This window comes from Aptenodytes patagonicus, chromosome 3 (genome assembly GCF_965638725.1).
Source record: "Aptenodytes patagonicus chromosome 3, bAptPat1.pri.cur, whole genome shotgun sequence".
Taxonomy (NCBI): domain Eukaryota; kingdom Metazoa; phylum Chordata; class Aves; order Sphenisciformes; family Spheniscidae; genus Aptenodytes; species Aptenodytes patagonicus.
The window spans coordinates 86,298,075-86,310,586 of NC_134951.1; the positions used below are offsets into that span (position 1 = coordinate 86,298,075).

The 12,512-nt window shown below is 42.7% G+C and overlaps 1 protein-coding gene across 1 annotated transcript in view; it reads right to left on the minus strand.

The window, feature by feature from the left end:
* Nucleotides 1-12,512, minus strand: part of PCNX2 (pecanex 2) — a 160,360-nt gene that overhangs the window by 77,103 nt on the left and 70,745 nt on the right. Inside the window, exons 18-19 of the mRNA XM_076334126.1 lie at nucleotides 4,713-4,805; nucleotides 4,032-4,182 (exon numbers count right to left, since the gene is read on the minus strand). Coding sequence (XP_076190241.1) covers nucleotides 4,032-4,182; nucleotides 4,713-4,805 — 244 coding nt within the window. The remainder of the gene's footprint in view (nucleotides 1-4,031; nucleotides 4,183-4,712; nucleotides 4,806-12,512) is intronic.

A 12,512-nucleotide genomic window follows, 5' to 3' on the forward strand; every position in this document is an offset into this window, starting at 1 on the left:
ATCATTTCATCAAATTATCAGCATTTTTTGCACTGCAATACCATAGAAGAAATGAGTTAGCTCACATTAATAAATATAATCAACCAACTAATTTATGAAACAATGGATAATTCTCTTGCAATAGAGAAATCATTCTGTTCTCTGAATTTAGAGAGTATCTGTTTTGCTGCTTATAACTGCACTCATGAGAAACGCTCAGAAACGATAAGAGATGGTACGTGCTAGATGGTAGTTTCTACATAATCCAATTACTAGTCACTATATTAAATAGCACTTTTAGTGATGTAATGACTCTGGAGAGGCCCTCTCTACCTCTGGCACTGACCTGGTGGATGACCTAGGGAACCCCATTTGAACTCTGTGCCTCTCCTTCCCCATCTTATAGTGACAAAACACTGTTCATTAGACTGCAAAACATCATTGACCTAATTGATAAATGAAATCTCCTTCGAGATCTAAAGACTGAAGAATCAACAGGAGCTAGAAACTGTCATAGAAGTTTTTCAAAACACTTAAACAGCCATTGTAAAAAGTATCTGCCAGGAACACGTCATTCACCAGTAAAGAATATCTTTTTTTGCAGTAGACTTTTTTAACAACATCACAGTGCTTAATATGAGTATTAAACAAGAACTGAATGCTCTGTGCAATTCAATTGCTATGAGAACTTAGGTGAACTGAGTGCAGAAATATTTGGGCACAGACAAAAATAATGTCTCTATTTTCAACTGAGCTCAGCTAGACAAGGTTATTGGAGAAACAGTGAATGCAAAAAGGCAGAACTTGGTATTGACTCAGAAATAACAATGCCAGCTACTGAATCTCCAATACTCTTCCCTGCAGAAATGAAAATAATTATGTATACACATCCCACCCTCCCACACACACCTTTTCAATGACAGGCAAAGACAACATGCTGAATCAACAGATTTGTATGTTCTACAGGCACAGTTGTATATTGTACAGGCTCAAAGAGAAAGATCTAAAAGCAATCCTTTCAAATTAGCTTTCAGTCATGCTTCACCAATACCTTAAGCTAAGGCAGAGCTCTTGCAAAAATCTGCTTTCAGAAAATATGATTAACTTCTGTTTCTTGTTATAATGTAAAAATATTTCCTCCTCTTATTACCTAAAGACCACCTCCTAAAAGTTCATACACGCAGCGAAATGTCCATGTTGGAACCTAGCTGTTATTCTCCGTTCCTCTCTCCTCCTCCTGAACTACAGATTGCTCTCAGAGCTCCACTCCAGAACTTCATCCAGCTGCCCAAAGCTGAGCTCTGTGTAAGAACTCAAGCTTGAATAAAGACATGTGCATATCAAGTAGACCAAAAAGAAGGTAGCTGCAGAAGCAGAGAGATGTGTGCAGACAATGCAGACAGAAGAAAAGAGCTCACATTCAGAGGGGGCGTAGGGAAAGATGTGGATGATTTGAAAATGGCTTACATGAATCTGTGGGGTATAAAAGCCATGGTGGGGAGGAAGGAGAAGAAAAAATAGTCTCTAGTGTTTCAGGGTTTCTTTCTCACTCAGTCCTGCCCTACTTTCTACATGTCCTACCATAAGCTCATACATCTTGACCTCAGCCTTTCTTCTTGCAGTCAGGTAAAACAATGACAAGTAATAAATGAGTTATCTAATAAATGAGTTATCTCATACAGGCATCATGAGAACTGGTCTGATAATTGCTATTCCGTGGAAGGCCTGAAAGTTTGAACAGCTCATCCAGAGTCTATGAAACAAAGCCAGGAATAAACTTGTGGAATTGTCACTACCGGCTGCTTGTCTAATTGCAAGCAATCATTTGTCTCCCCATAGCGCTACACTTGTCAAAAATTAGGAAGCTGAAAACGAAATTCTATGCAGTAAAAACGCCTCACAGACATCCTGTTTTGTGTACTTGTCCTTTCATTGTCCACGCCTGACAACTACAGGACACTGTCCTTTTCCAAGCTTCTCCTTCTATACAAACAGGGAACCTTTAAGTTCGGCTCCTACATTTTTCTTACAGGGTAGAAGAAAGAAGACAGCCTGTCAGACATATCTATCAAAGGGATTACATAACCTTTTCCTCAGCCTGTCTCATCTCAGAACATGATAAAAAGCCTCTGCAGCAGCCTAAGGGACTGAAAAATATATATACATATTTTTGACTCTTGTTTTCTAACACACAACACAGATACATTGCAATAATACTTAAGCCCCAAAGTGCGGAAATGGACTACATATAAAATGAGGACTGCAGAAGAAGGAAAAAGCCTGTTGCCTGCAGCAGGTAGCATGGGAAATGCAGCTGATCTCAATGCAGAAAGAAACCCATCTGTGGAGATCAGTCTGGCAGATCTCTACTCTCAACCTTTTCAAAAGCTGAATCATTGCATTTAGGAAAACAATGTTTTCTGACAAATGAAGACACACAATCAGGACAAGGGAAAGAAATCCTGCAGTAGTCTTTTATGATTAAGTGATGTAACGAACAATAAAACTTGGGTATTCATCAGAACTACTGATTATCAGGGGAAGGAAGCCCTGAACAATGTTTTCAGTCGGGCATGATCCTTAATAAGATTTATATTTCTACTACACTTTCCTTGGCGTATTGCAGTAAAAGTTAAAAGGCAACCTTCAATCAAGTCTCTTGGGTACTTTTTTCATACCCAAGCCTTGTTTGGAAAGTAATCATTGTGAAAAACATGATTTTTTTTTTAAAAAGATTTAAATCCTTAATGCATGGTTCTGCAGAGAGTGATCTGAACTCTTTTGTTGTCTAGTTGAAGAACAGACTAAAGTCCCTCAGCAGACTGTGTTCTGAACACTGTCTTCAAACACCTTAGGAACATATATTGAGAATGATTAAGGCACAGGCTCCATCAAGAAATGACAAGCAAGTTTTTGGCTGGTAGCAAAGGCAAGATGAGAGCTGGAGGGGGAAAAAAAAAAGCTATGCTTCTCAAAGTATACTGTCTGCTTGCAGAAATAACTGTTAGCAGAACAGGAAATCAGACCTCGACATAGTAAAATATTTACTGATACTCGCATGATTCAGGGCACTACCCGCTGAAGCCAGCGGACGTTAGCAAGAACAAATCTTCAAGAAAATTCCACAGTTCCTTTCAATTTTAATGTTTCTCTAAAAGTATTATGATGGAAATTAGAAAACTAGAAAAAAAGTAGAAAAGTAGTAAAAGTAGAAAAAATTTTGCCTCAATTTCATCAATCATTTAAGTTTTTAAATTATATTAAATGCCAATGTGTTAAGCATGAACTATAACATATCAAGCAACACAGCAAGTAACAGTACAGTAATGTAAAAGCAAAAGGCAGATCAGACAATGGCTTGTGAAAGGCCACTTAGGGCCAGTGAGATGATTAAGGGACAGGAGCATTTGACGTAGGAGGAGAGGCTGAGAGAGCTGGGATTGCTTAGCCTTGGGAAGAAAAGGCTCAGGGGGCATCTTATTAATTGGGGGCATTTTTGGGGTATAAATACCTGACGGGGAGGGTAAAGTTGATGGAGCCAGACTGTTCTCAGTAGTGCCCAGTGACAGGACAAAAGAAAAAACGGGCACAAACTGAAATTCCATTTCAACATAAGAAAAAAAAACCAACCAAACCCACCTTTCTTACTGTAAAGATGATCGAATGCTAGAACAGGTTGTCCAGAAGGGTTGTGGAGTCTCTATTCTTGAAGATATTCAAAACTGGAGACAGCCCTGCACAACCTGCTCTAGCTGACCCTGCTCTGAGCAGGGGCATTGGACTAGACAATCTCCAGAGGTGCCTGCCCAGCCTCAGCTCTTCTGTGCAGTGGTCTCAGGAGACAACTTCTACAGGTTCACAGATTTGCTGGTGACCGGGGGGAGGGAAAAATGGAAATGATGGGCTATGCATGCTATTCAAAAGAAGGAAATGTAAAGAATAATTTATTCTCCCTGCTCTGTTCCTTCTGGACTTTTTTTTTTTTTAAAAAAAAACCAAGACAAGCTGCAAATCATTGCATCCGTTGTTTAGAAAAGAATTTTATTACAAACCTCTCACTTCCCGTTGCTGGTGCTCTTTGCTTTTAAGTATGGGGTGGGAGATCCACAGCCAGGGGTGATGCTTGCGAAGCTGAGGAAGTATGTAATGTGTTACAAATCCCACAGTCCACGCTAAAGCAAACAAGACAATGCTGAGAAATGGCTGCGCCAAAAGAGAAAAAACAAAACATGGTTATAATTTGCAAACAACATTTTTATATAAAACTTTTTTTAACAGTTTTTAACAGTTCCTATAATTGTATTTTTGTGCAATTAATTTTTATTCCTATGTTCAAACTCTCTGACTCCACAGGTGGATATGGATTTTGAAATAAGTATTTTGCACACACAATTAACCAATTTTTTCCTCCCTAATTGGAAGGAAAAAGGCAAGTGATCAGGCTTATTCATTCTGTCACCCAGGTTCCAAATCATAAAAGAGCTGTGGATATGTAGAGGTTTAAGGAAAGAGATGTCAAATAAATAACACTGAAATTAATGCAAATATCCACAAACTAACTGCCTTGCACATAAAAAAAAAATGTTATCATGACCAGTAAATACATTTTCACTAAGTTCTCTTCCACAGTCTCTATTCTTTCCAGTTAAAGCACCCTGTGGTTTTGCATAAAAGAGATAATACCTTAGGGGGGAAAAAAAAAAAAGAAAAAAGAAAAAAGGACAGATACACACCCTTAATGATAGAAACACAGTACTGGCACTGACAGCAAATGACAGAACAGCAGCCACTGTGCAGACAATGAGATCCGATTTCAAGATTTCTTTCTGTGAAAATAATTATTTTATACAAAATTAGCAAGCCAATACTATTTTAACGAAGGTAAACGACTCTGTTCTCAATTACTCGCAGTCTGCATTGTGATAAGGCTAATCAGCACTCCATGATACAAAAGTATTTTCTCCACTCTGCTTTGGGAAATTATTTCTTCACAGTCTAGGTTCGTCAAAGTAATCACATTTAAATTCATCATGACTAATTTTAAATTACATTTTTAAATAATGTAGTTTTAGGATTGGAGAAATGAAAGCAATACATTTTCATACCGAGTCTGATTCTGTTTAAGGAATATAACTCTTTTACATTATGACTTTTTTATTTTTGGGAATCAAAATTCTGGTTCCGTTTCCTATTTGCAAGCATTAAGAATTCTTCAGATTCACTTTCTCTTGCATTACTGAAATGACTCATGCTTTTCTGTAATGTCTTCAGAGACACGAAGGTAATACATTTATTATGTTCTAAAGTGACATGTCCCATTCTCTGATTTTCTGTATCAGAAGCCAAATTTTGGCAAGATTTTATGGATTTCAGACAAGGCCTTTTTCTAGTGTCACTGAATGATAATGAAAGGACACATCTGCCTTTACATAAAGATCTATAACTAGGGTAGGAGTAATTTTGTTTCTAAAGATTGGAAAATATTAGTCTTTCCAGCCCATTTTTCTTGTGATTAAAATGTCATTCTCAGTAAACAAATAAACAAGATAGCTTGCAAGCTGTGTGATCTTCTGAATTGTTCTTCGGAGGTCACCCCAACGTCTTTGAGAGTAAATGAAAATCTTGTCTTAGATTTATGAGAGGGGCATTTAAGTTCAGCACTCAATACTACTGCTAAGTTATCAAATGAGTAACTATTTGAAGCTCTTGGTTTAGAAACTGACTTATGCTTCAATTCAAAGACATCTAGAAACAACATGTGAAATGCAACACTTTTGTTAGAATTGGAAGCTCATCTGCAATCTAGGGAGTCTTCATGTATCTCATCAGAGAAAAAAAAGAAAACTAAAATAATGATGGGATAGCAAACCTACGAATAAGGGAGATAAAAAGAAAGCAAGCAGAACAAATGAACAACAGAAGGGTTGCGAATTACAGGGGAAGCTAGTAGCAACCAGTTTATTTAGGCTGCCTATCACTCCCTGTTATGAAAGATGCTTCTTAGTAAAAGGTCATAAGCATCAGCACTTCCACTTACTGCAGCAGGCCTTTGAAATTCAGCAGGACTAAAAAGCCTTCAGGCTCAAGAAGTACTTTTGCTTTGTCCCAGGAAACTCCAATCTGGTTTAGCTGAATTCTCAAGCGATCACCACTGTTCTTCCCTTTCCCAGGCTGTTCAAGAGCACGTACCTCCAAAAGAACAGCACTCCCTCCCCTCCGAGAGCTGTGCCCTCTCCAGACAGCCCTGTACTCCGCATGGACTACAGGTAGGAAGGTGCAGGAGCAGAGCTAGGTCTTCCTAACTCTTCCCAACCATCTTTTTAAAACATAGCACTGCTGGCCTTGTTCCTTGCTTCTTGGCCACCATATACAACAGGAAACCTACAACATGAGGGTCCTCACAGGAAAGGCCTTCTCTTCCCTGAACAAACCTTTGATCCCTGCCTGTCCCCACAGGCCCCCTCTGTTCGGTTCAGACCTTCTCTCACTAGCAAGTTGTGTATCCATCTCTAACTCAAGTGGTTTTAGTATGTGGAGCAGTACTGAAAAATTGTAGTCAAAACCCTGATAAAGATTGATAAGGGAATTATTACCAATGCATGTAATAGAAATATATTTTTTTTAACTTTTCTAAATTTTTTAAAAGATGTTGCATACAAAATCTATGTAAAGCAGCAGTATTTAGCTTGTAAAATTCAGCATCTGAGAAAGTTAAGCAGTGCCAGATTTATATGGCACTATTTCAGCCTTTTTGTGAATACATACTATGAAAAGTCTTGATCAAGTATCATTTTCTGCACAGCTGAATCCAACTACTCAATAATCTAAAACAAGCTTATAAGAACAACAAACACACTCCAATCATATTTTCAAGCTCTTCTGTACATCCAGAAAGGATTACTATTAAAATGACTTATTTCTCTCACAGTCAGAAGAAGCTGCCATTTTAAGAACTACACCAAATATTAAGAATTTATCTGTGAAACCAGCAGAGGTCATAATAATGGACGTTTTGGAGAGAGGTGGCATCCTAACTTTCCATTCTGTGCCAGGTCGCCAAAGAGAATCTTTTCAAAAGATTACATTCAAAAGAGAATGTATTACACAGATTATATTGCACAGGACTGGTATTTCCAGTCACTAGAGATGAGCCTAGGGGTAGCATGCCGATGCTGAGGGCGAAATCAATAGCCCAGCCCAAGTGCATCTACCCCAATGCACGCAGCATGGGCGGCAAGCAGGAGGAGCTGGAAGCCATTGTGCAGCGGGAGAGATATGACTTAGTCGCCATCACAGAAACATGGTGGGGTGACTCTCACGACTGGAGTGCTGCAATGGATGGCTATAGACTCTTCAGAAGGGACAGGCGAGGAAGGAGAGGCGGTGGGGTGGCCCTGTATGTTAGGGAGTGTTTCGATTGCATAGAGCTCAACGACTGTGATGATGGTACGGTTGAGTGTTTATGGGTAAGGATGAGGGGGAAGGCCAACGAGGCAGATATCCTGCTGGGAGTCTGTTATAGACCACCCAACCAGGATGAAGGAGCGGATGAAGCGTTCTACAAGCGGCTGGCAGAAGTCTCTCAATCGCTAGCCCTTGTTCTCGTGGGGGACTTCAACTTCCCAGACGTCTGCTGGAAATACAACACGGCAGAGAGGAAGCAGTCTAGGAGGTTCCTGGAGCGTGTGGAAGACAACTTCCTGACACAGCTGGTAAGTGAGCCTACCAGGGGAGGTGCCTCGCTCGACCTGCTGTTTACTAACAGAGAAGGACTGGTGGGAGATGCGGTGGTCGGAGGCCGTCTTGGGCTTAGCGACCATGAAATGATAGAATTCTCGATCCTCAGTGAAGTAAGGAGGGGGGCCAGCAAAACCGCAACCATGGACTTCCGGAGGGAAGACTTTGGCCTGTTCAGGACGTTGGTTGAGAGAGTCCCTTGGGAGACGGTCCTGAAGGGCAAAGGGGTCCAGGAAGGCTGGACATTCTTCAAGAAGGAAGTCTTAAAGGCGCAGGAGCAGGCTGTCCCTGTACGCCGTAAGAAGAACGGGCGGGGAAGACGACCGGCCTGGCTGAACGGGGAGCTCTTGCTGGGACTCAGGAAAAAAAGGAGAGTTTACCGCTTGTGGAAGAAGGGGCAGGCGACTCAAGAAGAGTACAGGGATCTCGTTAGGTCGTGCAAAGAAGAAATGAGAAAGGCAAAAGCCCAGCTAGAACGCAATCTGGCCGCTGTCGTTAGAGACAACAAAAAATGTTTTTACAAATATATTAATGACAAGAAGAGAGCCAAGGAGAATCTCCATCCTTTATTGGATGCAGGGGGGAACATTGTCACCGAGGATGAGGAAAAGGCTGAGGTACTCAATGCCTTCTTTGCCTCAGTCTTTAACAGGCAGACCAGTTATCCTCAGGGTACTCGGCCCCCTGAGCTGGAAGACAGGGACGGCGAGCAGGATAAACCCCCCATAATCCAAGAGGAAGCAGTTAGTGACCTGCTATGCCACCTGGATGCTCACAAGTCTATGGGGCCAGATGGGATCCACCCGAGAGTGCTGAGAGAGCTGGTGGAGGAGCTCGCCAAGCCACTCTCCGTCATTTATCAGCAGTCCTGGTTAACGGGGGAGGTCCCAGACGACTGGAGGCTTGCCAATGTGACGCCCATCCACAGGAAGGGCCAGAAGGAGGATCCGGGGAACTACAGGCCTGTCAGCCTGACCTCGGTGCCGGGGAAGATTATGGAGCGGTTCATCTTGAGGGCGCTCACAAGGCATGTGTGGGACAACCAGGGGATCAGGCCCAGCCAGCACGGGTTCATGAGAGGCAGGTCCTGCTTGACCAACCTGATCTCCTTCTATGACCAGGTGACCCGCCTAGTGGATGAGGGAAAGGCTGTGGATGTGGTCTACCTGGACTTCAGTAGGGCCTTTGATACCGTCTCCCACAGCATTCTCCTAGAGAAGCTGGCGGCTCACGGCTTAGACAGGTGGACTCTGCGCTGGGTCAAAAACTGGCTGGATGGCCGGGCCCAGAGAGTTGTGGTGAATGGAGTTACATCCAGTTGATTTCACGAGCGGTGTTCCCCAGGGCTCAGTTTTGGGGCCGGTCTTGTTCAATATCTTTATCAATGATTTGGATGAGGGGATCGAGTGCTCCCTCAGTAAGTTTGCAGACGACACCAAGTTGGGCGGGAGTGTTGATCTGCTCGAGGGTAGGAAGGCTCTGCAGAGGGACCTGGACAGGCTGGATCGATGGGCCCAGGCCAACTGTATGAGGTTCAACAAGGACAAGTGCCGGGTCCTGCACTTCAGCCACAACAACCCCATGCAGCGCTACAGGCTTGGGGAAGAGTGGCTGGAAAGCTGCCCAGCAGAAAAGGACCTGGGGGTGCTGGTTGACAGCTGGCTGAACATGAGCTGGCAGTGTGCCCAGGCGGCCAAGAAGGCCAATGGCATCCTGGCCTGTGTCAGAAATAGTGTGGCCAGCGGGAGTAGGGAAGTGATCGTGCCCCTGTACTCGGCACTGGTGAGGCCGCACCTCGAATACTGTGTTCAGTTTTGGGCCCCTCACTACAAGAAGGACGTTGAGGTGCTGGAGCGTGTCCAGAGAAGGGCAACGAGGCTGGTGAGGGGTCTGGAGAACAAGTCTTATGAGGAGCGGCTGAGGGAACTGGGGTTGTTTAGCCTGGAGACAAGGAGGCTGAGGGGAGACCTCATCGCTCTCTACAACTACCTGAAAGGAGGTTGTAGCGAGGTGGGTGTCAGTCTCTTCTCCCAGGTAACAAGCGATAGGACAAGAGGAAATGGCCTCAAGTTGCGCCAGGGGAGGTTTAGATTGGATGTGAGGAAAAATTTCTTTACTGCAAGAGTGGTGAAACATTGGAACAGGCTGCCCAGGGAAGTGGTTGATTCCCCATCCCTGGAGGTATTTAAAAGACGTGTAGATGAGGCGCTTAGGGACATGGTTTAGTGGGCATGGTGGTGTTGGGTTGACGGTTAGACTCGATGATCTTAGAGGTCTTTTCCAACCTCAATGATTCTATGATTCTATGATTCCCACCTTTCCCATCTTTGAGTTTGCAAGTGTTCTTTTTAGGGTGCTCTCACTGCTTTTGACACATTAACAATCCCATACAGAAAAGGCCTATGTTTTTAAAGCAATGATTGTTATTCAGGTATTTAAAGACAAATCTGACAATTGCATTCCAACTCTGGCAACATCTAGAGTGTTTAAAATACCATATACGCCCAGGCTTGCCCTTTTGCCCTTGCACAGAACTGCTTCAAAATGTAAATGTAAATCCTCAGCTGCTGACTTGCGCAGCGGTCCCCACAGGAGCTCCTTCTTGATGTGGCAGACACTTTCAAACTTCTCAGGAAATTTGGGTTTTTCCTCTTCTAAAATAAAGCTGAGCAGTAGTTGCTTTTGTTTCATGTCATGGCATAGTGCTCAGGGCCCCCCAGGAAACAGCTGACCCTGGGCAGTTCTCTCTCTGACTGAGGGGGATTCAGAGCTGCCTTCCAGGAGAAAACCTTGGGTGTCCACCTACAGGCTGCTGTGGGTGGATCTGCGGCTTCCACCCTTCCTGCATAAGGCATCTAGCTCCTACAAAGCACATGCCTACCTTGGACACAACTCTGTTCCTCGTCCTGCATTTAGACCAAACTGTCTAAAGCAGGATTTTGGATTCCATTCCCAAGGCCAGGCACTTATGAACTGAATGTTGAATAGCCCTACAATGTGATGCTTGAGTCCTTCATTGCAATTGGTCCAATGTGGAAAAGTTAAGCTCTGATCACAGTTAAAATCTCTGCAGTAAGAGATAATCACTGTTAAGTTTGGGCTGAAAGCAGGTGCTCTTTTTTCTCCATTTTACACTCAAGGAAAAAAAAGAAACCCCAAACCAACATCGCTACATCTGATGCCTCGGAGATTTTAGAAGCAGAATATACTATAGTGGCACTTTTTTTTAATTATTATTTTCAATTATGCTTTTGGAGCTTTGTACAAATCCTTTTGCTAGCTATCTAAATGTTTGTATTAAAGGCCAGGAAGGAAGCTGAGTTTGAATGTAACACATTAGCACCCTCAGGCCACTGGTTAATCTAGTAATCAGCCATGTGGATGCCTATAGAAATTAATTATAATGGTAGGAAGCTCCATTCTCAAAGTTGAATGGTCAATTATCCATCACAGCTGCTTTATAATTCAGGCTTCCAAAGCTGGCAATTTTTACACAGCTATTCAAGCAAAGGAAAATAGAAAAGGTCATGTAACTAAACATTAGAGATGCTGTACTTATTATTCCTAACATCAATGCAAAGCCACTTCAGAATACAACACATCAATTTTCAGTATTAACTTCGTTTGATTTCAGCTCCTTGAGGAGGTGATTTGGTTCTGTACATCTCAGGATTTCTGATTAAAACTGGTCTTACTTAAACGGCATGTTATGTAGACCATATGTCTGTATATAGTCCAGGGCAAGGCTGGCTGTTGTGTCACATCCTGCCATCTCTTGCCACTGACAGGGAGTTAGGAATACCCTCCTCGCAGAGGACCACTCCAAGAGGAAAAAAAAAGAACTGCCACCATGAAATCTCCTTCAAATACTGACATATTGTTTCACCCAGTTTCTGAACTGTTTGAAGATCCCCTTGCAGAAGTTCTGGAAGCTATTTAAAATTGGCTTTTAAGAGTCAGCTGAGTCCTACATCCTAAACATGATTGCTGTTACTGAAGCAAGTCAGCTGAAACTGTGGCTTGATTGTGCTTCTCAAACTTGAGGCACATGCATTTTCTCCTGCCTCAATTCTTCCCTACTTGCTCTATTACCACTGCACTGTAAGATAGCAGTGGGAGTCTCCTGACAAACTGGTTAGTGTTTAATTGAGACAGAGGCACCAGATAACACAGGGGTTAGACAAAGAGCCTGCGTTAATCAGAAATTGCCCTCTTTCTTCAAGAGATCTCCCAGTGTGGAAGAATTAGCACTGCTAACTGACATTGTAAGCAAACACATTTGCTTATAGTTTTTATAGATTGAGGGAAGCCCGGACAGAGGGGGAAAAAAAAAAATGAAGGCAAAGAACTAGCAAGCTCCAGCAACACTGAAGGAAAGCAGCCTCTGTCTAAAAGCAGCAGCATGGAGTATCAAATGTACAGAGCAGAAAAGTGCCAATCCCCAAAACCAGGTACAACCTCGAAAGCAAAAGGTGCCAGGAATCCTACTTAATTAAATGCAAAAAAACACTGGCAAAACATGACAGGAATGAGACATGATGAAGAGAAGAACTGAAGTCCTATGTCTGGCCAGTCCCACCACAGTCCTCCCTGCGCTTCTGCATCTTCCGCCCCAGTGGCTCAAGGGCCTAAGTGCAGTTGAACCACATCGTAATTGTGTTAGTATAAGACATCAGATCACTGTCCACATTACTGACACAAAAATAGGTCGAGAGTCTGCAGCATGACTCCGTTTTGAAAATATAGCCAGGATTTTAGATATGAATTTGTTCATTCTTTTGTTTATTTTCAACATA